This window comes from Poecilia reticulata, linkage group LG22, assembly GCF_000633615.1.
Source record: "Poecilia reticulata strain Guanapo linkage group LG22, Guppy_female_1.0+MT, whole genome shotgun sequence".
NCBI lineage: Eukaryota > Metazoa > Chordata > Actinopteri > Cyprinodontiformes > Poeciliidae > Poecilia > Poecilia reticulata.
In genome coordinates this window covers 18,203,919-18,228,044 of record NC_024352.1, presented here as the reverse complement: position 1 = coordinate 18,228,044, position 24,126 = coordinate 18,203,919, and the positions used below count along the sequence as shown (strand labels likewise).

Below are 24,126 nucleotides of genomic sequence, written 5' to 3'. Positions count from 1 at the left end.
AATGAACATTTTTACGATTTATACTCCAGGAAGTAGAAAGTACAAGAATGCTTGAGAAGCAAGTGATGCCTGCAGCTTGATTTGCAATGACAACAAACTACCTGCTTCGTACAAATTGGAAACATATCTGCTTGAGTTGCTGTTGACATCAGGTCCGACCTTGAAGAAGCTGAACTTGCCTGATCTGGTTGTAGCAAAGGTCAATCAGCTGGCTGATCACAGTATGTATGTGTACAAAACATTGTAAAAATTGTTTGCAGGTTATTTCTATTTCTCACCAGAACATGACTCAAAAATTCAAAATCTGACAGAACATAGGGGGGAAATGAGCTGTAGTAAAAATTTACCACTAGATGGCGACAAATAATCAGTTTTCTGAGGAGAGTCATAACTTGAACCTGAAGAGCCCGAGCTATAAAAATCGATTTTTTTTTTCAAATAGCTTTCCATGCGAAATCAAAATGTGACTTTTATTTGTCTTATTGTAAGAAAGAGACACCTGCAAATGATTAAGGCATGTTTTTTTTTTCAATAGGAAAAACAATTTTTTTATATATGTATTAAAACCAATTGTGCCATTTTGTAAGCGTGCCCTAAATGGTACCAATATTCAAGAGTGAAAATAGCAAGCAGGTGCTACACTTATAAAATGCAATAGTATTAGCAATTTTTGCTCTGGATATAGTGGAAATGTTTTGCTCTGGACAACAGAGGAAAGATATCAGCAAGGAGAAGCAGCCGTTGCTGAGGGTTTCCAAATTATTTGCAATCTATTATTGCCCATTGAGAAAGATTAGAAAATGGAAAACATTTAATCTGCCAGTCCTCCCAGTAATGCACAATGCAGAAATCCAATACAAGATCAGACCATGCCACATAGAAAGGAAAAACCTTCATCTCAGACTCTGCAGGCCTCAGCTGGCATGCCCAATGCTAACATCCGTAACAGAAAAGTAAGAAAAAGAATGAATATGTGTGACTTGTTTGTAAAGCGGTGAATTAGAAAATCTTGTCTTTATAAGAGGAAAAATGCCAGGAAGGCCTAGAAAAAAAAAGTTCTTTGGACAGATGGGACCAATTTGACCATAATGCACAAGGCCACAGAAAACCATAGCAAATATCAGCCACAGTAGATCAGTGATGATTTGGTCTTATTTGTCAGCCACAGGATCCCCTTACAGCCCTGAAGTTGACCATGTAACATTTAGAATATTATATTTTACAGCTCATAATAGTAAATCTAAAAAAAAAAAGACTGAACACTGCTTATTTGCAAAGGGTCTCCAGATTCTCTAAAAACAAAGTGGCAGCACATCTGAGATTTGCAAAGCAACTTTGAAAACAGCTGATCCACCGCAAACAAAATATGGAAGAAATGTTGTTAAAAACAATAAACAGATATTAAAGAATGACTGAAAGCTGATCAGAAGACTTCCCGGTGCGTCTAGTCGGGCTGGAAGGTCCAGGTTATTCCAGACAGACGGATGGACCCGCTGTACAAGCTGCAGTCCTCAGAAGATTGTGACTGAGAAGCGCAGATCAATAGAGTCATTTCCAGCAGTCTGGGGAATTATCCAGCTCACTGCCCACCGATACGATGCAAACTAAAGACACACATTCACACACACACTCTCCCTGTCCTAAAGACAGCAGCCTCTACACACTGAATCGATCTATATTTTTTACAGGAGATTGACTGAGAGAATTTAGCCCATCTTCAGATGACTGAAAGCTGTCTGCTTCATGTTATTTCAGTCCCAGCTCACCCTTTCTTCTCATGATGTGGTCTGCCTCCTTTAGGTGTGCATTGGTGTTGCACTAAGTTAAAGATTTGCTCAATCTTCTTGCAGCAAAAGAAACATCACCATCATGTCATCGGCGATGTGGTAAAAAAAAAAAAAACCTGCAGATAAAGGTTGAATTTTAGGCACAAATGATGTGAAACATTCAGTGGCTTACAGAAGCATCAGACCTGTTGAATCGTATCATTTTGTCACATTAAAACCACAAGCTTCAATCTATTTCATGAGGATTTTCTATGAAAGAAGTCATAACTAAAGGAACCACCTGCAGAACTAAGAGAAACTATGCTTTGCTTCACTGGAGATTCCTCTAACGCATTGTTCTCTCAGTCATTCTCAGATAATAAACTTCTGATACGAGGATTAAGAACTGGATCTGGCCAGATTAAATTAACATTTTGAGAGATGGGGGATCAAAAACCCAGCGGTCGTTTTAACTGAGCCTCAAAGATCTGATGTGGAGACAGGAATACCGGCCTGTGCTGATTTTGGCGTTATGGTGGAGGCACATTCAACATTTATTTTATTTTAATCGTGCATTCACTCTGTCAATATGTGACACTGAGTGTAGAATAATGCATGATTTATGTTTCCACATCCTGACCAGCCTGGGTACTCTGAATCAGATATTTGACACTATTTTAAGGGATAATATAGATTTTTTTTTTCAATGCTGGAAAACTCATATTCACAAATCACTCTGCCGTTATAATATTTCCACCCCTCATTTACTTTGAATTAGTACAACAAAAACATTCTTTTGTTGTAGGTGTGTAAGAAAAATAATTGTTAGTAAGTCCTGGAAAGTTATTTGAACGTTTTTGTTATGTGCATATTGTTGGATGAATGTTGTTAGGATTTGCAACTTCAACTATAGAAAAATAGGCGTTGCAAAGTTCTTTCAAAATATTCTTAGCATTGTTTCTGAGTACTTGTGATTTTTCAGATCAAGAATGATCAAATACTACAAAAACAATATTAACAGAAGTTCATATTTTAATATGCTTAAGAAATTTCCAGTGCCGTTTTCCCAGGATACAAGGAAGAAGAAGATTCTGAGATCCTATGAAATCTTATGGTTGGAGAAAACCTGTTTGCTGGTAGCATCATGCTGAGTTGTTTTATTTTTATTTTAAATAAATTCTTTTTCGCCCTGAAGTGACTCATTTTAGGTGCAGGAGGAATACCTCCGCTCAGATCCCTAAACTTATTCAGCAAATGGGTTTCAATAATAAACTGAGAGGTTTGTCTTTCCACTCATCCTCCTGCAAAAAAAGCTCCAATCTAAATTAATCTCCCACTCCAATAGGCTGAAGAAGATTGAACTCCTCCACTTCAGGCAGAGACATCAACGATTTTTAAAGAACATTGGAAAAATAAGAATGAGACATTTTTTTGGGAAATTGCTGAAAATAATTTTTAAAATCTAATTTTATTTGTGGGCATACAAAAAAGAGTTGTAGAGTCTCATCTTTTAGAAATATGGGCTCACATATATAAACCTCCCCAGATATAATAAATTTCTGTATTTTTTAAAAATACTGTTAGTGTAGTATGGTTCATTCATTTACAGCTTTATACTTGATCATGCTTGTTCTCAACTGCTTTTTTAAAATGCATTAATTTACTTTGAATATTTTAGTTGTAGTGGTTTAATTAGCTGTTTGCTGTGGGACTCTTTCCCTCCATCCTAATCTCTCTGTACCTCTTTTCCCCAGGCGGCTCTATACTTCCAGGCACCGACCCCCGTCTGGCCGGGTTGCGGAGCTCCTGGCCCGGCCAGCAGAGGGGCCCCAAAGCCCTGAGGGCTGGAGGACGGACAGAAGCACGGCTCACTTTCCGATCTCTTATCAGCTACTGCAGATTCTCAGGGGACTCATTCAGGAGGAAAGCGATGCCCACGGTGTTGTCTCACATCAGCGGCACAGAAACGGTCATTAGTGGTATTAAAAGAGATAAGATCGGGATCCGAGTCCCGTGGGAGCCGTTTCTATTTGCACACTGAATTGGTTCCGTTTTTTTCTCTTGATTGGTAGCAGGCAAGCCCAAAACCTTGGAACAGCTTCCAAATGGTAAGACGGGCAAAATAAAGCCAGTATGGTCATAAAACACCCCGGGGAAAGACATAGATAGGAAAAGAAAGCGCAGTGAGTGACAAATTAGACGCATGAGTGAGAACTCAATGCAGAACATTTGAATAACAGCAGAACATCCGCCAAGCTGAACAGCCCCCATTGAATCTGTTACTTATCTTACTCAGTACTCTTGTTTAAGTCTACCCTGAAATTTTCGAGTCCAAAAGCAAAAACAGAAACAAACAATAATTTTTAAATGATATATTTGCTGCAGAAACAACAATTTTAACTCTAACAGAAAGTATAATTTAGGCTACTATCCTCAAGCCTCAATTTATATCTATTTTGGTAATAGAATTCTATTTACATGGACGCCTTACACGTTTATTGATAATGATTATGGCTTACAGCTAATGAAAAGTCGTGTTCCTCAAAAATATCACAACAGCAATAATAATAAAAGATTTTTAGAAAAGTTACGCTCAGCATAATCATGGGGAAAGATTGTTGACTTTATCAGGCGGAAAGTTGTTAACAAGGAGCGTCTGCAACATAAGGTCATTGCTAATCAAGCTAGCTGTTTTAAATGTGCTATTAGAAAGTTGAATGGAAGAAAAAAGTGTGGTCAAGAAAAGAAGGTACGCCAGCAATATGGATTAGCAGCAACATGGGGAGTAAAAGAGTTTGGTGGAGATTTCCAAGCTGAATGGCTGAAGTTGGCACTTCAAGAGCGACCACACACTCACACACGCGCGCGCGCGCGCGTACACACACACGCACGCACGCACGCACGCACGCACACACACTCACACACACACAACTGTTGCAGTGCTTGTGTTGAGCATCTCCTGAACCAGATGGGTTAGTGGAAGGAAGGACTGGACTTTTGCCAAATGGTTTACCGTCCTCAGCTCAGCTGATTCGGGGTGCCATGTCATCTCTTGGTGTTGGTCCACTTTATTTTGCTTTCCAAAGTAATTCACGCTTTCTCCTTTTGACAAGTCCTATGGAGATGGTGATGTCATTTTCAGCAGGATTTGGCACATTATGCCCACGTTTCCAAAAGTATCAATACCAGATTGATCAATATCATATCGCCGTGATAGATTGGCCTTGAAACTCACATGACCTAAACGCTATAGATGATTTACGGAGTATATTGGGAAGAGGAAGATGAGGGACACCAGAGCCACCATTAAAGGACTTCTTTAACAGCTCAACCGCAGATTGTACTTTTCTTTAGACATTTCTGTTTTAAATGTTTCTCATTGGCTTTGTTATTTTTTTCTCTAAGTTATCAAAAATCACTGTCCCGAAATGTCAAAAAGTTGCTGTTTTTTTATCCGACTTTTTTTTTAAAAGTTATTTAAACACCTTTATGACTCACTGATGTAAGTTTGGAGTGAAAAGTCGCTTTAATGAACACTTCATTCTCTAAAGCTAGATTTATGACGCTGTGTCCAAAGTTTGAACATTGTTTTCTCGCTCTCTCTCGTGCGCTCATCCAACCTGCGCGCGCTTCTCCATCCCTCCCTCTCTCCACTTCAAAGCTGCACTTCAAAGTCAGTCTCCACACACGAGCTGTTCTTTCGCAACATCCTCGCCACCATCACGATGCCTCGAGGATTCTTGGTAAAACGGAACCGCCGAGGTTCGGCGACGTACCGCGCACGAAGCGACGGCACCGGTACACCTGAAGCGCCCAGCTGTGACCGGAGTCGCTCGCAGGCTGAGAGCTACGGTTCAGTGAGACTCTTCAATGACCTTCCAGGTGGAGCATCGCCGGAACTCCGCGAGAATCCGGGCAGGGAGGCGTGGAGCCCTCACGTGGAGCCCGCGGTGGAGGCTGAGGCTGACCCGCACGCGCAGTTACCGGAGACCGAGGTGGACGTTTTGAGTGTGGACGGTGACTTCCCCTGTTTCTACCCACATCCACCTCCACACGAGCCGACCATAAACAAGTCCTGTAGTCCAGTCAAACCAGTGGGAACGAGGCTGCTGGAGCAGCACGTGGAGAGCGAACAGCAGCCGTGCTCCTCGGTACCGGAGCTACCGGACCTGCCGTTCCTGGTTAGCGCCGCACCGACCTCTGTGTCCGCTTCCATTGAGAGGCTGCTCGCAAGCGGTGGCGGCGGCAGCAGCAGCAACAACAACCGTCTCCACGCGCAGTCATATGGTCACAACGATAAGTACGACCCGAATCTGGCTCACGTGCACTTGTTCCCGTCTCTGACCCTGATGGGTCAAGAGAGCGCCACAAGAAAGCGCTCGTACCTTGATCCGGACCACCAGAACAAACTCAGCACTAAGCAGACGAAGAAACCCAAACCGAACCGGAGACAGAACTTCGAGGATGAGGTCACCACGTCTCCGGTTCTGGGTCTGCGCATCAAGAAGGAGAGTCCGGAGCTGAGGAGGTCTGCTCACACCGGGACTCAGCCGCTCGGAGAGTTTATCTGCCAGCTCTGTAAGGAGGAGTACCCCGACCCTTTCTCCCTCGCGCAGCACAAATGCTCCCGCATAGTGCGCGTGGAGTACCGCTGCCCCGAGTGCGACAAGGTCTTCAGCTGTCCCGCCAACCTGGCCTCCCACCGGCGCTGGCACAAACCGCGTCCGGTGAACAACCAGGGTATCGAAGGTCACGCGAACCGGACCCAGCCGCTAAAGGAGGCTCGAGCCTTCGTCACGCACGAGCGGCAGCCGCTGGACTTGGAGGGAAAGGAGAATGAGTTGCTGCGCGCGCACACCAATCAGCACCTGGACAGCTCCCGCGTGCTGCTGCTCCACGGTCGCACCCGAGACAATCCCGATTCCTCCTCCACTCACTATCGGAACCCGGACCTGCAGCCGCACGTGAGAGCCGCGGACAGCCCTCCGTCCGGACTCCTGCGTCTAACCCCAGGCGAGCAGCAGCAACAGCCGCCGCTGACCTTCGTCCGGTCCTTAGCGGAGGAGGAACTGTACGAGTGCCGCTACTGCGGGAAGAAGTTCCGCCGGCAGGCTTATCTGAAGAAACACCTGGCCGCACACGAGATGACAGCGCGCGCTTCACCAACCCCATCGTCCTACAGCCAAGCGCGCGACAGCGGCAGTGTCCAGAGCGGCCAGGTGTACCTGTGTCACCTGTGCGGCGCGCGGTTCCCGTCGGTGGAAATCCGGGACAAGCACCGTGTGTGGCACGCGATGAGGGACGAGCTGCTGGCGGAAACGCTGGGGGGAGCGCTGGCAGCGGACGGGTTCCACGCGCACAGAGAGGAGGGCAGCGGCGGGGAGCGCGAGCAGCAGCAGATCTTCACGTGCAAGTACTGTCCGTCCACGTTCTTCAGCTCCCCTGGGCTCACGAGACACATCAACAAGTCTCACCCCACCGAGAATCGGCAGGTGATGCTGCTGCAGATGACAGTACGACCATAAAAAAAGGATCAGACTGATCGATTATCAATGACAGGAGCCAAACTTAAATGTAGATTTTGTTTTGTGTATTCGGACTAAGCTGTCCCTGTGCCTTTAATTTAAAACTTAATTCCGTTTTTCTGATCAACACGGTAAACAAAAGTAATCTTCAATTATATATTCTGTAATGAAATGCAAGGCATTAAAATCTACATGGAGAAATTTAAATAGAGTAGAGGGTCGCTGTCCTTGGTGCTGAAAAAGCCGATAAACCGGTGTGGACTTTGAAGAAATTCCTTAAGTTGATAAAAAGAAAATTACGGTAACGTGTTTTGATAAAGTTTCAGCTCCATGATATTTTCATACAGAAACAAAGCATTCAATGTAACAACAGAATGCTACATAATTCATATCAGTATTGATTTTAAAATGACTAGTTAAAAACACAACCGCAGCTCCTAGAAGCCTGTACAGATCTATTTTAATATGTTCTACGTTCACTGTGTAACTGATTCCAAGCTACCGTCAATAAACATATTGATGATCACCTTTTTCTGTCACATCAATAAACATTCAGGAACCACAGGTACAAATCCTTTATTGTTTAAGTCCATTGTTGCACATTGACACTTTATTTTGTGTTTGAAACAGTTACACTGTTTACAGGTTTGGTGAGTTTGCGAGCATGTGTGTGTGTGTGTGTGTGTGTTGATAACATGCAGTTAGTGCTGAAATGCAGTTTCTTTTTACATCAGTAGTTACAAACATCTGCCAACATGTGGACATCCAGAGCCTACAGAGGCGGCGGATAATTCTGCTGCAACTTAAATGCGACTTTTTTCCTCATCTCACATAAGAAACATTTTTATTTTATTTTGGTTTATGCTAATCAGGTTTTAAACTGAGTATTGTTAAATTATTTTCCAGGGAAATGATTAAGAAAGGGACAAATTATTACATGATGAGCATGCAGGCATGGGCAGATTTAAGTACTGGGATGGCGCACATGTCCAGACAGCAGAATTCATAACAATAAATTGTATTTTGACTTCTAAAAATAATTTAAAGGGGACCAGCACTCAGTTTAACTCTAAAACACAAAGGAAACATTTAATCGGTCTTTATTAAAAAATGGCATTAAAAAAAAAAAAAAAAAAAAAAAGTACAGTCCTTTTCCTTTCATTTATTTTTTCATCTACTTTTTATAAAATCTATGGCTAAGACTGCAAAAAAGAAAACTAAAGTACTACGGGGCAATGGATATGTGAAAGGAAAACAAATGTAACATTTTCTCCAAATCAGTCACATCTAATTTGATCTGGAGATTTGTGATGCCTCTAAATAGAGAGCAGATTAATGCTAAAAATGTACATATTCTAAAACGACGGCTCCACCTCTTCTCATCTTTGGCTGTCAATCTGCAGCAACCTGGTTTTTGTTGTCTTTTCCATCAGGACTCATTTAGCAACAAGTGAAATAAATGCTGGAGTTGCAAAACCTGACATCAGCTGAAGTCTGTGGAAAGACAGACAAACCAGAGAGATCCTCCGCCTAATAAACAATGTGAACTAAACGGGATCATTTCTACATTTCCAGAGGATGAAGTGCAAACTGATGAAGAAAAATGCTCTAGTTAAGTTTAACATTCTGTAGTGTTGACCTATGTTTTTATTTATAGCAAACACATGCTCTGAGGTTAAACCACAGTTTTGGCTTTGGCAGCTTTTCTTGTAATCTTATTTACACAACAAGCTTCGTCACACTGTACATACTCTCATAGACATCCATGTATCTAATATATATATGTATATATATATATATATATATATATATATTTATACTCGTATAGATATACAGAATACATATTTATAGTCAAAGAAGCAAAAAAAAAAAAAAAAAGCAATCTTGTTTTTGGAGGGACAAATAAACATACAGCATTTGACAATTTTGTTCGAGTGAAAGCACAATTTACATAAAAAAAAAGAAAACAAATGCAGTGAATATCAGTGCTTGTCCACAGTTGACAGCATGACCTAGGTTGTGATTTCTGAACCTTTCTAACTTCCACAAATATGTTTGTATTCGATAATAAAAACACTTTCCCCTGCAGCTAGCTGCAAACATACTGACGTGTTTGTTCTGACGTTTTATCCTACCAAATATCCTCTCTAGCATTGCTTGCAGAGCAGTGCATGATGTGGCACAGTTAATTTTTTTAATACGGTTTTGCAGTCTTGGTAACACAGGTGTTCGCCAACTTCCTCACATGGCACGTGTTGGTGTGATCTAATACTGCACAGCTTAAATTGAACTTTTTCAGCAGCATTGGAGTGAGTGTTTTATGAAAGCAAAGCTGCAGATTTATACTGTGAGATTATACCAGATGTACATTTGTAAGTGTGTGTGAATGTGTTCAGTGCAGGAAAAACAGCCATTGTTCAACCCTGATGGACGTGAGATGCGACACTAACGGTTTTAACCTAAGCTATATCCGTGAGGATGAAGTGATCAAGTGGAGAGACTCAAGTCTTATTGGCGGATCCGGAGGACCGTCGCAGCTTCATCGACATGCGGGTCTTGCTAGTTCGAGGAGACATGGGGGACGCCGAGTCGCTCCCGGCCTCCCCAAGAGCTGGACTTTCTCCCCGAAGCATCTCGAGGCAGGAGCCTGGGGAGTTGGGGGAGGAAGAGGAAGAGGAGAAGTTTGATGCAAGGGTAGGTGAGGCGAGCGGGGGTGGGCGTGGGGGGAGGTCGGGGGGTTGTGGGTGAGGGTGGATGAGCAGAAACAGGACAAGGGGAGAACAAGAAAATTACATCTTATCCCCAAAATAAGGTAGACTGAGGCAGACTGCGGAGATTCTCAGTCATACTAATCCAACAGACAAACAAAGGACGCAAAACGACTCGCAGACAGACAGGCAGCTACCAGACAGACAAACAAAACTACTACAGAGGCTCTGGAAGCTCAATGTCATCTTGTATCTTTGTTCCCTAAATCCCTAAGACGTGCTTACAGGAATAAAAACACAATGAGAGAGCTCACCAGTCTGCGTTTTTAACACAGAAATACTTTATTAATAATAAATCGCCAATGAATTTGACTGATGCTAATTTGCTCGACTACTTGCAGCTTTTGGGGTTTAGTTACAAAAACATAAAAATGCTGTCGATGCTACCAGACTACAGTTTTTATCTCCAGTTCATACCATTCACAGCCAGCATGAAGGACCTTCTGCTTTAAGCCTCTGCTCTTCTCTCTCAGCTGGTTTAAGCTGTCAACAGGTTTAGGGACCATAAGATACAAAACACTATGCTCTTCTGAAGAGGAGAGGGAAGAAAAATGGAAAAGAGAAATGCTAACAGGAAAGGGAAGTAAGGAAAAATAAAATGAAGGAGGGGAAAGCAAGTTACATCAAATAAAGTACACAAAGAAAAATAAGGTGAGGAAAAATTAAATAGGGTAAAGTAGGTTTAAGTTACAGTTAAGGGAAGATAAGTAGAAGTAAAACAACATAAGGGAAAGAAAGTAAAAAAAAGAAGGGAAAAAGAAAGTGAAAACAAGAAAGATAAAGTAAAGTAGGTTAAAGTATAATTCAAATTGAGGTAAAAAAACAGAAGAGAAACGAGGAGAAATTAAATGAGTGGAAGAACAGGAAAATAAAGCAGGAGGATTATTAGAATTAGGATAAAAGTAAATGACAGGCATGGATCATAATGTGGAACGAAGGAAAAAAGAAAGGGTGAGAGCAGACAGAAAGTGTGGGAAAGATGTAATTCAGCGAAACAGAGGACGAGGTAAAGAAAACAGAGAAAAAATATGAAAGAAGGAAGGAGTTTGAGAGAGGAGAAAGAAAACACACAAAAATAAATGAATGACAAGAAAAAGAAACACAAATATATGTAGTAAAGAATCTGAAAACATTCAACAAAGGAGGACAAAACACAAACCAACAACCTGTTTTACTAGAAAGACATAAAAATCTGATTTATTTAAACTTTCCGTTACGAGTCAAACATGATCAATTCAGCGTTAGTTCAAAGTTTACATTCAGACTGCTTGTGTATGAGTGGAGGACTGCTTACTCGCAGTAACGTGTGTGAGAAAGTGAGCGAGTGAGAGAGAGAGAGAGAGTGAAAGAGAAATAGAGAGAGAGAGAGCGAGCAAGAGCAAGAGCAAGAGCAATGTGACGTCACATAAAAACCAGGAGGACAGGAGCAAACAGCGAGGTCAGAGGTCAAGATTCACCAGGTCAGAGTGATGCCTCAGGTTAACAGAACAACCATGAAAATCACCAAGCGACTGAACGGAGAGGAGGGCTTAAAATGTCTCATCATTAGAGGAGGAAGCCTCACTTTCACTTCAGAGCAGTTTGGTGTCTCATATGGATCGAATTTGGGTCCGAATCCACGGAGTAAAAATTAGCAGAAGTTACGGCTACATCAAACTGCCTGGGTAGCAGAAAGTGAAACCTCCTTTTGAAGAGAAAGAGACCACTGTTATTGACATGCAGACCTGCTTACAATTTCAAAAACACACAGGAAAAAAAAAAAAAAAAAAAAAAAAAACACGACGTGGTGGAGGAGTCGAAGAAAGAAATGTTAGGCTGGAATGTCAGAGGGAAGAGCGAACCAGAGAAAAGCTTTTCAATCACGAAACCAGGCTTACCTTTTAGCTATACAGTGAGACAAAACGATCTAAAGGAAAGAGGGGAACAGAAAGAAAAGAAAAAAAACAAAAACAAAATGAAAGAGGAAAAAAAAATAACAGTATAAAATAATACAAAAAATAAATAGAATTGGTGAAATGAAACAAACAAAAACAGAAGAAGAGAAGATCATCACTTTGCTGTTAGGGGAGGGGCACTGCAGGTTAACTCAAAAGGACAGGAAGACAAAAACGTATTTCAAAGCACAGGATCTTTAATGTCCAGATGTTGTTCACAAACTTACGACTTTGTATAGTATCTGGGCTTATACATCCCAAGTCGAAAGCTAAAGTGCCTGATCCTGTGCCCTGAAGTTTGCAACTGGAGCAAAGTACTGACAAACCAACACTGAGCAAATTACATCTGATTATAGAGCACATATTTAAGGGGAGCGTGACACAGGTGAACTGGGTTATGCCAGATGTAATTCAGCCTTAAAGTAGGTTGATTAAGATTATCTTGAAAAAAAAAAAAGAAATATTGATGCTTTAAACAGATTAGAAGGTAAAATGAAGAGCAGGAAGATGTTTAGAAAACCCCACACACAATCACACATTTAACACTGAAACAGAAATACTACACTAAAACACGCCTGCGTAATAAGGTTGCACCACTTCAAGATAAATGTAACTTCCTGTTATTGATACGATGAATGGTCCACATGCAGACGTCACTGTGAATAATTACAATTAAACGAGTCTTAGGACAAAAGCATAAGTTTAATGTTTTGCTAAAAATCAGTGAATCTGTGATTCACAGAGGAGTCACACATATGATTCCCACGTGTGTGGCTGGCATCTCTAATGCCGATCAGATGTTGCCTAACTCCTCAGAGATGCTCTGGAGAGAGAAAAAGGCCGAGCGCAGCTTTGAATCGAACACTGTGGCTGGGATTCAGACTGTGAGCTGCCAGGCTGTTGGAAGGGGAGGCGCTCCACTTTGGGAAAATTAATAATCCAACATTATCGAGGAGATTTTGATCCCAAAACGGAAGAAGTTTTACAATAGCAACCAAAAATCAGTTCACTGAATTGTTTCACAAGCGCTGAGGGGGAAACATGAGAAACACTGGAGTGTCAAAATGTGGCCTGACTGGGTTTCTGGTCTTACCTGTGTCGGAGGGCGGGTGAGTGCAGGGAGCTGGGCTGTAGACTCGAGCAGCGTAATCCTCAAACGCGGTTGGCTCCTGGTGGTGCTGCACAATGGTTTCTAGATATCGGGCTCGCTCCTCATAGCTGAGCTCAAAGTCAAGGACAAACGTCACCAAAACGTTGTGTCAAGTAAAAGAAGTCAAAATTATATATTTCTCCTGATCTTTTATTTTATTTAATTTTTTTCGCTGGAGCTGGAGGTTTTTGGTAACAATAGAAATAGGATCAGCTAAAATAAAGCAACATTTTCTTTTAGTACAGTTAGGAATGCAAGTTGTAAATATGTGAATAAATTAAATTAAGAGGAAAAATAATAAATTTATGATGTACACCAGCCAATACATAAAATACAATAAAATATAGTAATATAAAAGAAATTCCCTTTAATGGGTATATTCAAAACATGTACAATGTTGCAAATTAATGTGAATAACGACGAAAAAAAAAAACGAAAACAAAATGTGACGAAGAACAAATTTAAGAACCTGTTGGAGCTCATGCAGAAAACAGAGCATGAACTAAATAAAAGGTCTTATTGGGCCAATTTAAACTTCAGAAAAAATATTATAAAGATAAATTTATATAAAATAATTTATGATTTGCTTATTTAAAAATAATATTTAATATTTAATGTTTAATCAAATTAAATCAAATATAACAAAATAAAGATAACTGACCAATTGTCAAATATTAGCAGATCATAAAATTTTAAAAAGAGAATCAAAACAGCATAATTTACTAAAAACTAGTTTAAACAATGAATAAAAGTATATGTTATAATAATTTAAAATCACCAAGAGCCTATAAAATCAAATATTTTTATATATAAAAAAATTTGGTAAATACGTAGTTTGCATAAAATAAAATTCCATAGCCTTAACAGCTGATTGCTTTGTCTCTAAACTGCAACTACAAAAAGAAATAACTAATGTATAACCACCTTTTTGTAAACAAATTCATATAATGGCTAAAAATGACATTGATTGTAAAATAAAAAAGTAAAATACGTTAAATGAAAACAGGAATTCCAAGAAAATTGTTTTCATCTTATACTAATGAACACTACGAAGAAAAATTCCCATGTGAACGAGAAAATCAAAACTCCAAAAACTAAATGAAATAAACTAAATAAGACATAAACATGAGCACTTCGATCAGCAGCTCAGAAAACGGCTCTGGTTCAAGCAGTGATCTGTGTGAATGAAAGGCAGAACTTCAACTGTCCACCCATTAGACATAACCTCATTGATACAATAACATCTGCCCTCTCTTCTTTAGTTTGCCTAATACATCCATCCATAACGACAGCCACACACACACACACACACACACACACACACACACACACACACACACACACACACACACACACACACACACACACACACACACACACACACNCACACACACACACACACACACACACACACACACACACACACACACACACACACACACACACACACACACACACACACACACACACACACAGACCAGCCCCCCATCATCCTCCAATAGCATTATCATTTACTCATTGAGCTCCAATAACAAGGGGTTTTCAATGGGAGCGTGTTTTTTGCGTCTGTGTGCCTGCGTTTGATAAAATCGCCCGCATGTGTGTACGTAAGTGCATGGGTTAATGTCTGAGTGTGTGATGGGATTAGGCCAATGAATCTTCAGAATGAAATCTGTGTGTTTGTGCCTCGCGAAACGGGGCGGCCATCTGTAATAGTGCCCATGGGTTTTCTATTGGGTTAGAGAGCTGGTCTATGGGCCTCACAAGGAGAAAGATTCAGGTCTAATGGTAACTGATTCGGTTAGGGACGATGGTAATAACAACAATATGGCTCCTTTAAAGTGCAGTTGGCTGGATCGAGGGGAAAGAAGCAAAGGAGGAAACTCGGGTAAACTTTGGGCCGAGTAATTGGGACGTCAAGGAGTTCCCCTATTCATTTCTTGCTATTCACAAGAAATGATTGTTTCTAAAACACTTTTCAACGTAAGGTGCAAAGAAAGTGAGATTAGGACGGTGGAAGAGAAGTTGCAAAAAGACAACGGGAGACGGGAGGAAGAGGGGTGAGAATCCTGCAGCGAGTGGCAGAGAAGGTGAGAAAGGAGGGCGATATTTAAGTAACAATAAGGGAACAACAAAGCGAGTATGTGGATGCGCATCATCCGGAGGGAGCCGAGGGAAGAGCAGCAGGCGAATGCAAAGCGTGAATCCACCGTCTCTCACCCTGAGTCGTCATGTGATCACACGGTTTGCCTTTTCCTGCGTCCCTCGCTCCCCTACATCGCACTTGTTTCCCCCCCACCTCTAGTCAGTGTGAGAGAGGTGGATGAAACGCAATTAGGAGCAAGCAAACCACACCTAATCATCTTCATATCAAGTTTTAATAACATGTTTAGCAGCAGGGAGGGGGAGAATAGGAGGTTTTTTTTTGTTGAAAAGGTGAAAAGGTTTAAAGGACACCTGCTGGAAAGAAAGAGGTCTGCAGAGATGGGGAAACAGAGCACGAACAAGGAGGAAAACATACAGAAACGCGGTGCCACTGCTGAGATAAATGACAAGAACATCACTTTACTTTTCTGCAGCCTGACTCCTCCAGCCTCCTCGATCCTTCTGTACCTCTTTGTTCATCTCAGCGAGGGTCTCCACAAGAAGACTCATGTCACCATGTCACAAACTCCCCTACAATGAGGACGTGAACATTTGGAGGGAGTGACATATAAGACCGATGCTACACACACACCTGGCCACCGATAAGGAAGCTCTGCCACTAAACAACACAGCAACTTTTGACAGCAAGGAGAGAAGGATGTAATCGCAAAAGTGTTAAAACTAGTCAGTAATGTTGGCGGATGTATTGATAAAGAGGAAATTTAAAACTGAAGGTGAGGAAAGGGTTTCTTTTAAACTGACCTGAAGCTCAAATTATGTTATTGAAATCAGGGATTTTGGTAACAAGTGAAGAATGTACACGCAAACTAATTTAGCCAGCGTAGTATCGGAAGGTGGGGATAAACGATGACTGTCAAATACTGAGAGATAATATATTATACTAAAACAATCCCACACAAGACTCAATAAATGACTGGTCTGATTTAATCAAACTCTGGTTGTAATGGGTTGTTTCCACAAGGTGGGAGTAATGCACCCACCTGCCAGCTAGTGTAAAGCAGTAGAAGAAGAAAGCTTGATTGAGTTGTTTAAATGTGCAGCAGCATTTCCACAAACATGGTTTTTAGTACAAAACAAAAGTGTAAAAGTTTGCAATTTACCATCTCAAATAACCTGACATATTTTTGGAAAGAATCACATAATAAGAAACATGTAAGTTCTAAATAAGGAAAGAAAAACAACTTTTAACTCTTAAAAGTGAGTCAAACTAAAATAAGCTAAATTAACAACTTATCGTCTTAACGAAGATAAGCGGAAAAAAAAAAAGAAAAAGAAAAAAATATGTGTTAATTAAAAGTACTTTAACACAAACTAAAATAAATAGGTTATGGTAAACTTGTTACTTGTTCAGCTAATCCTGAATAAGAAAATTCACTATTTTGAGAATATAAATAGGTAAACAATAACTGGCACAATGCTTAAAACATTAGGAACTTCGATAATATATGTGATAAAATAATATTACATATTTACCAGAATTACCAATGAATTTTAGAACCCCTCCTGGACATTCCAACCCACAAAAGTAAAAAAAAAAAAAAAGAGTAATCCAAATTGGAAAGCTGAAATGTTTTTATAATCCATCAAAGTTCAGTGCAGGTTTATCAACAAAATGATCCCATAAAAGAAAAAGCCATCTGAAGAATGTAGGGGAAAAAACCCTGAAAGATTTATCCGACAGTAAAGAGTGGCTATAAGTCGCAGTAGTTACCAGTGCAGGGTGATCAAATCTGTTTTAAATATATTTGTGCTTGTATCTCATCATGTTTGGCAGTAATAGTGGGAAACGGACAAACGAAAACAACAAACTTTCACCCAATCTCCGGCCTGCTTGTGGTGTCAACTCTGTTTGTCTTCAGAGCAAGCGGCTGTGAAAAAGCTTTGACCGAAACCAGAAACCAGGAGTTTCTCCTTTTACGAATAAATTTAATTTAGCTTTTAAATGCGATTTCAGTTTCTCAATGATGTCACCTCCCAGCTTATGTTGCTATAAATTTGACTTCTTTGAGGCAGAATGCTCATTCTTGACATTAGAAACAGCAGCTGAAATTTAGCAGCTTTTCTAATGATTGGTTTTCCAATTCTGGTTTCTCTACAGAAGACATGCAACACAAGTTAAGTTTATATTTGAAAAAAATAAATAAATAAAAATTAAGTCAAAATCAGTGAGAGGTCATAGAAAATAGATGTTCACACATCTCTGCCTCCATCCAGCCATCCATCCCTACTTCCCTCCATCCAAATGGCGGTCGCCACTATGAAATCTTCTGTAATTGAATTTCAGATGGCTCCTCTTATAAAGTCATTAGCTGAAAAATATCTCTTTCAGATGGAGAAGCAGAGAGAAAGGGAAATTATGAGGGGAGAAAGACAGGAAAAAGGGAGAAGAGGAGAGCAGAGACGAGAGGGGGTGGATAAAGAGGCTCTTTTGTGTCGAGTCAGAAACTCATTTTCTCGTGCGTGGCTGAAAAGATAGAAGAGAGTGAAGTGTTCATGCCATCCCTGGCGCTCCCTCCCTCCCCCCGTCGTGCAGCTCATTGTGACGGAGTTCGACTCCTGTGATCGCTTGAGACGGAGGGTGGATGGAGGAACAGAGGAGGAGACGGGGGGAGGAGAAAGGAGCTTGTTAGCACATTAGGAGCTGGGACCACTGCTGGGATGTGTGTGTGTGTATGGCAATGTTTGTATGGAGAATGTGTGTTTGTGGTTTTGGTCCATATGAAGCTGAGCATATTACACAGGACGTTTTGACACAAAAGATCATTTTGGATTTTTTTTCCTCCCACAGTTTTGCAAGTAACAAGAAAGGTAAAAAAAAAAAAAAAAAAAATAATTATATATATTTTAAACTTAAAAAAAACAAATAAAAAATATGCATAAAGCGAAGACCTGTTTTTTTTCTTTTCAAAGTTAGTGGGTGCGGTTTACTGGTGCAAAATGAACAACTTGACACCTTTGTTGGGTTCCTTAGAAACTATTCTGCAAATAAACTAAACTTACATTAAAAAATAAAAAATAAAATCTAATTGGCAATGAATGTAACAGGCTGTCTGGTAAATTTCCTTTAAATGACATTTGCTCTTAATCGGTATTACATAAATAAACTGAACTGAACATTATAGACACTAATGTTGCCTTTGGAGTTAAAAAGATTTGCTTACCATTGTACAGACACACTGGTTTCATTCCATCCCAGCTTTCTCACTACATCGTACAATTATTGGTTCATCTTAAGAATGGTTTCATTTGACATTGGTCAATATTGGTTGTAGTAGTTCATAGAAAGCTCTTTTTTTCTCTTTTTTTTGAAAATTTTAAAAGTTTTTAAAGAAATTCAAACTTCTTTCTCTAAAGGAACAGTTGTTAAAAACGCCACGAGCAGTTTTGAGTTATAACTCAAAAAAAAATTATTTTATCAGTAATTCATGAGATTTTGATAAACACTGAGGCTGACTGAGTTACAGAGTCAACAGTTGTTACAAGGATGATCAAAGTCAAAAGTTCAAATTAATTAACCTTGTGAAGCTGCTGCTTTGTTGATGCATAAAAAAAGATCCTCTCAGTTTGTCCCAATGTTACCAAGACAACTTTGTAATTTTCTTGAGAGGCTCAAAATTACGTTTAAAAATGAGAAAATCCTCTGAAGCTCATCTATAAAATACCTCTTCTTTCAGGAACACACAATCTCGGTTAGGATCTCGACAACCCACACACACTTTCTGCCCTCCACCCCAAGGCACTGGAACAGACAACAGAGGGAAGGACATCAGAGGGATAATACAATTGGAAAAGCTTTGCAGCGTGTAATGATAAACCTGTGCTTGTATGTGTGTGCGTCTGTGCCCAAAGGAACAAGCTAATGGGTTTATATCTTTCTGTGATAGCAATGATATGGAGGCTTTGTGATTTCATTACGAGTGTGTGTGTGTCCACGTACGCCAACGATGAGGACAGAGATAAGTTGGTCTAATGCACTGCTTATTGTTGCCGGACGTCGAGCATGAAAGAGACACACATGGGCCCACAATTGCATTTACCCCACCTATTCATCTGCTCTTTAACCTGATGCAGAAGCAGAAGCCGGAGAGAAAAACACAGACGTGACACATTAATTGGCCCCTTGTCGCCCGACTATTTCACCCTCTGACATGTGTGTGTGTGTGTGTGTGTGTGTGTGTGTCTGTGCGTGTGTGTGTGTGTGTGTGTGCATGTGTACGTTTAGACGCTCACCCTCCTCCCTGAACCACCAGGGAGCCCTGAAGCTGCCAGCGCAATTACAATTCATACCCACTCAACTTCACAAACACACAGCTAAAGTGCATCAAACTGTCACTATAATAACAATTCTCATATTAAGGACATGAATCCTATTCTTATCTGAAGGCAGTTAGACAATACTCCTCATAGACATGCATTTTTCCATAAATAATATTAATCTTGATAATAAAGAAATAAAAGGTGACATAGCTTGATTATACGTTTTATTAAGAGAAAGCCGCAAATCTTTGAATGCATGTCATTAAAACACAATAAGACTGAGGTCTGGACTTTGACTGGGTCATTGTAGCATCTTCATTCTTTTATATTCCAGCTATTCTGTCGTAAATTTGCTGCAGAGTTTGGAGTAACTTTTTCCAGTTGATAACCCAGTTTATGCCCAGGTTTAATTGTCGGAGAAGTTGATATACTTTTGACTTTAGAAAACTTTGATATAGAGACGAGTTCATGATCCATTTAATGCCTGCAAAGATGTCTGCGTCCAGCAGGTGGAAAACTCAAATCATCACTACTCTACCACCCTCTTGACAGCTGTTGTGAAAGGTTTGTGCTGATGTTATTTGACACGCTAACAGAGTAAAGTCATGCCGTCTCTGGGTCAATTTACTGCTCACCAATTTGTACCCTCATTCCACTCCTAGGAATGAAAACATTGTTTCATTCAAACACTGTTTTGCAGAGATATCTCATCTCTGCAAAACAATGTTTTTCACATCTACTTAAACTATAGTTTATTTTCTTTAGTGGTGAATTTTGTGAAGAGGATAGTTTATCAATTATTGAGAAAAATGGAAGTAAAAATGTTAAAATCTGACATGATTTCCCAGCCAAGTTAGGGTCAGTCGACACAAAACTGGAAAGAGTTTGACCACAGATCGAATCAAAAATAACCATTAGCAAGCTCCTTCTTGGAAATAAATTCTAATTTGAGATGAAGATTTTTTGGTAACACTTTATTTGAAGGGGGGTGAATAAGACTGACATGACACTGTCATAAACATGATATAACATCTGTCATGAACATCAATAAGCCTTCATGAATATTTATGACTGTTGTCATAAAGCGTCATTCGGTAAATTATGACACTTTTAATACCAAGTTGACATTATTCAAAATGCTTTTGTTATGACAACTTGACATTAACCAAGAAATCATTACTGATATAAATTTGTTACAAAAGTATTACTGATTGCACTTTAAAAATTAGGTAACTTTATGTTATTAAAAGTAAAGTTTAAACATTAATGATTTCTGATTCACCCCCCTTCAAATAAAGTGTTACCGATTTTTTTGTTGTTGTCATGTGTATACATTTCAATTTTGGGATGTATTGATGTGTTTAACTGGGGCACCAATCACCTGGTTAGCACGTTGAGTTTAAATGCATCACTGTCCCCGTCTCTCCCTGTCTCTGACTCTGTCCCCGTTTTGTTTTCCCTTTTTATATTTTGAAGCTCTACCTACACCTCTTATGGCCAACTATCATGATACTTATAACTCTTTTCTGTTCTTACGAATTAGATCAGGATTGTTTCTAAAATATACTACGTTTAAATAACTAGCAAATTCATCAGCACACATCCTATAAACAGAAGAATGGCAGCTGTTTTGCATCGTTCCCCTGCTGAATGATTTTTCTAGCAGTGCATTTATGGGCAGCAACAGTTGGTTCTGTAAACTTATTGCTAATGTCTTTCTATTTGTTGACATTGTGTTAACACGCACGCACATGCGCACACACCTGTATGCTCCAGAGAGGCAACTATCTGCCTATTCAACAACTTTTATAAAAGGTGCTCAGACTTGATGATGATCAGTTAATTAAGTCAATTTAATTAGCAGCACCTGGCAGGCTTCTTTCAACTCTTAATTCGTTTGCCACATATTTCTTCACATCTCGCCTTATTAGTTTAGTAACAGCTATTAATTATTACAGATTTTGTACAATTCAAAAGCTCTCCAGCCTTCGCGACAGTTTTTACGGTCTCCACAAGCCCAAATTCAAGGCGGCCATTAGCGCTCATGACAAAACGGTTTTCTGTGCAGCACTTCTCGGCCTCGGTCATCTGTGAGACCCCTTCTTGAATCTTAAACACCTCGTCACACAAAATACTTACATTCACACACCCAGCCACGGAGAGCATCCGCGCCCCGACACACACACAACGCCGCAAGATTAACTTGTTTACCAGTCAGAGGGGGGTCTGCTCCAACAAGGTGTGATCGAGCCACTGATGGCAACAACTGATGTGCCTGCACAGCTCTCGGTGACAGGCATTTACGCAGACTGACATCGGTCTCTCATTTAAGACGGGAAACGTATATTTCAGGACGTGGAGCACAAGCATGGTATGAAGCAATGTTCTCAGGTTTATTTATCCTAATCGTAATGCTGAATTTAGGTGAAAATCTGAGCTCGTTTAAATACTGAAATGTGCGTTTAACTAAAAGAATAACGGCTCATATAAAACCAACAGCACCTGAGGCTGTAGAGCTCAACTAGTAAAGAGACCCCAGACTGGGAACGGGTTGCTGTCTGGACCGGAGGAAGTTTATGGATGGATGGATTAATGGAAGGACTTGTAGAAGGAATGATGAGGGAAAGGATGGATACATGAACAAAGATGGGTGTGTTGCGAGATGGATGTTTGTGGTGGATGATTAGACGGAAGGGTTGGATTTGGATGAATGGCAAGATGGGTTTATGAAGGAATGATTGGATTGGAAAGGGATGGATGGCAGAAAAGATGGATATATTAAAAGACTCGATTACAATTACTTCTGACATCCAGCATACTCTACCTGAAAACATTTAAATTATTAAATTTATAGCAGCAAATAAAATAATAATGCTATTCTAAAGCCAGAATATGAGGTTAATTTCTATTGAGAAATTAACCTCATATTCAAACAGATTAACAGTAACAAGTACGCCTGTGTCTTCATAGTCGGATAGACACACTTTTCCCAGGAGAAGTGGAACAGATTAGCTGCGATCCCCTTCACCTCGTCACTTTCTTTTCACTTTCTCCATCCACCCGACAGGAAATAATTAACCACAATAACCCCCGCCCCAATCAGAGCTCAAGGTTTAATTCCTCACTCGTTCCTATTTTTAATCAGATCCTTTGTGGGGTCCTCGATTGATTTTTGTCCCAAAATTCAAAAATGAAGGAGCTCGACTTCTGCCAGGTTCTCAATCGCTACTCTAAAAGTTGATGTGTTCATTTAAAAATAAAAGACAAGATGAAGGCAACAGCACAGATTATTTAATACTTAAATGAAGCAGCTTTTAGGTGTGATGGTTGCATTAAAGGTTTTGGATAACATGACCAAGTTTCATTATCAGCAACAAGAAAATGTCTTCAGGGTTTTTTTTTTGTTTTTTTTTTCACCTTTCCCACCGACAGAATATAACACACGTACACTCCTTGTCACACACAGCAGATTGTAGCTTCACTTGGACAATAAGCTCTATTGTGAGAGCTGTCAAAGAGAAGCCAAGCAGGCCGCTAGCGTTGGCTGCTGCTCGGGTGTGTGTGAATATGGGGGATAATAGCGCTACATGCCCAGAGCTGCCATCATTTCACAGGGAACAGTGTGTGAAAGAGAGGAAAGAGGCAGCCACACACATACACAAGCACACACACCAACACACAAACACAGCATCGCTATCATACTGAGCCATATGCTGACCCCAGCCTCAGTGCCGCTATCTCTGCCAATCAACTACTACAGAGGGGGACGTCCCACACTCACTGTAATCCCGGGAGTGAAACGTTTACACAGACGCCGTCACGTGCAGGAGTGTCACTACATAGGTGATGCATGTTTAAAAAAATCCATCCACACACACAAACACTCGCTGGCAGCGTGCGTTTGCGTGGTGGTCTGTATTTGTGCAGCAGCTTAGCATCACTCCAACATTGTTCCCCAGAACCACAATCACCCAGAAGCAGATTGAGGACTGCCAGAGAAGCTGCAGAAACAGCAATCATGCACACTGGTCTCTGTATTATAAAACCTCAACTGTGACTCAAACCAGAAGTTTTGCTCACAAAACTGAGTTTCTACAAGAAATATTCTTGCTCAGTCATTCAGATTTGAAGCATTCATACTAAAGTTATTAAGATATTAGATATTGTATATAATTCAAAACTAATTTCTTATTGATCTGCTGGAGCTGCAATAGATGTAAAGGAGGCGATTCAGTAAAAGGCACTAAGCATCTGAATGTTTGAAAACTACTGCTGCACTTGCAATTTTAGGAATGCTCTTACATTGAACAATTTCAATGTGATTTTTTTTAACATTTATTATTAATGTAAGTGGTGTTATTGCTCTTATTAGAGCTCATTTTATTTCAATTTGACCCATATATATTATGTAAAATAATATTTATCTTGTTTGTAGTGGATGCTTGTTTGCACCAATTCAAAGGTTGTATTTGTCAGTATATAATAATCTAAAAATAGCAATATTTAAATTTATCGATAATTTCAAACTCGAGCAGTTTACAGTCTTATTATCCTATAGCA

The 24,126-nt window shown here is 40.2% G+C and overlaps 2 protein-coding genes across 2 annotated transcripts in view; one reads left to right on the top strand and one right to left on the bottom strand.

The window, feature by feature from the left end:
• Nucleotides 1–4,668: 4,668 nt before the first annotated feature.
• Nucleotides 4,669–8,432, top strand: insm2 (insulinoma-associated 2). The gene has a single exon (XM_008399834.2). The coding sequence runs from the start codon at nucleotides 5,492–5,494 to the stop codon at nucleotides 7,289–7,291; it is 1,800 nt and encodes a 599-aa protein (XP_008398056.1). The 5' UTR covers nucleotides 4,669–5,491; the 3' UTR covers nucleotides 7,292–8,432.
• Nucleotides 8,433–9,201: 769 nt separating this feature from the next.
• Nucleotides 9,202–24,126, bottom strand: part of ralgapa1 (Ral GTPase activating protein catalytic subunit alpha 1) — a 66,792-nt gene continuing 51,867 nt past the window's right edge. Inside the window, exons 45-46 of the mRNA XM_008399828.2 lie at nucleotides 13,087–13,211; nucleotides 9,202–9,938 (exon numbers count right to left, since the gene is read on the bottom strand). Coding sequence (XP_008398050.1) covers nucleotides 9,793–9,938; nucleotides 13,087–13,211 — 271 coding nt within the window. The 3' untranslated portion in view covers nucleotides 9,202–9,792. The remainder of the gene's footprint in view (nucleotides 9,939–13,086; nucleotides 13,212–24,126) is intronic.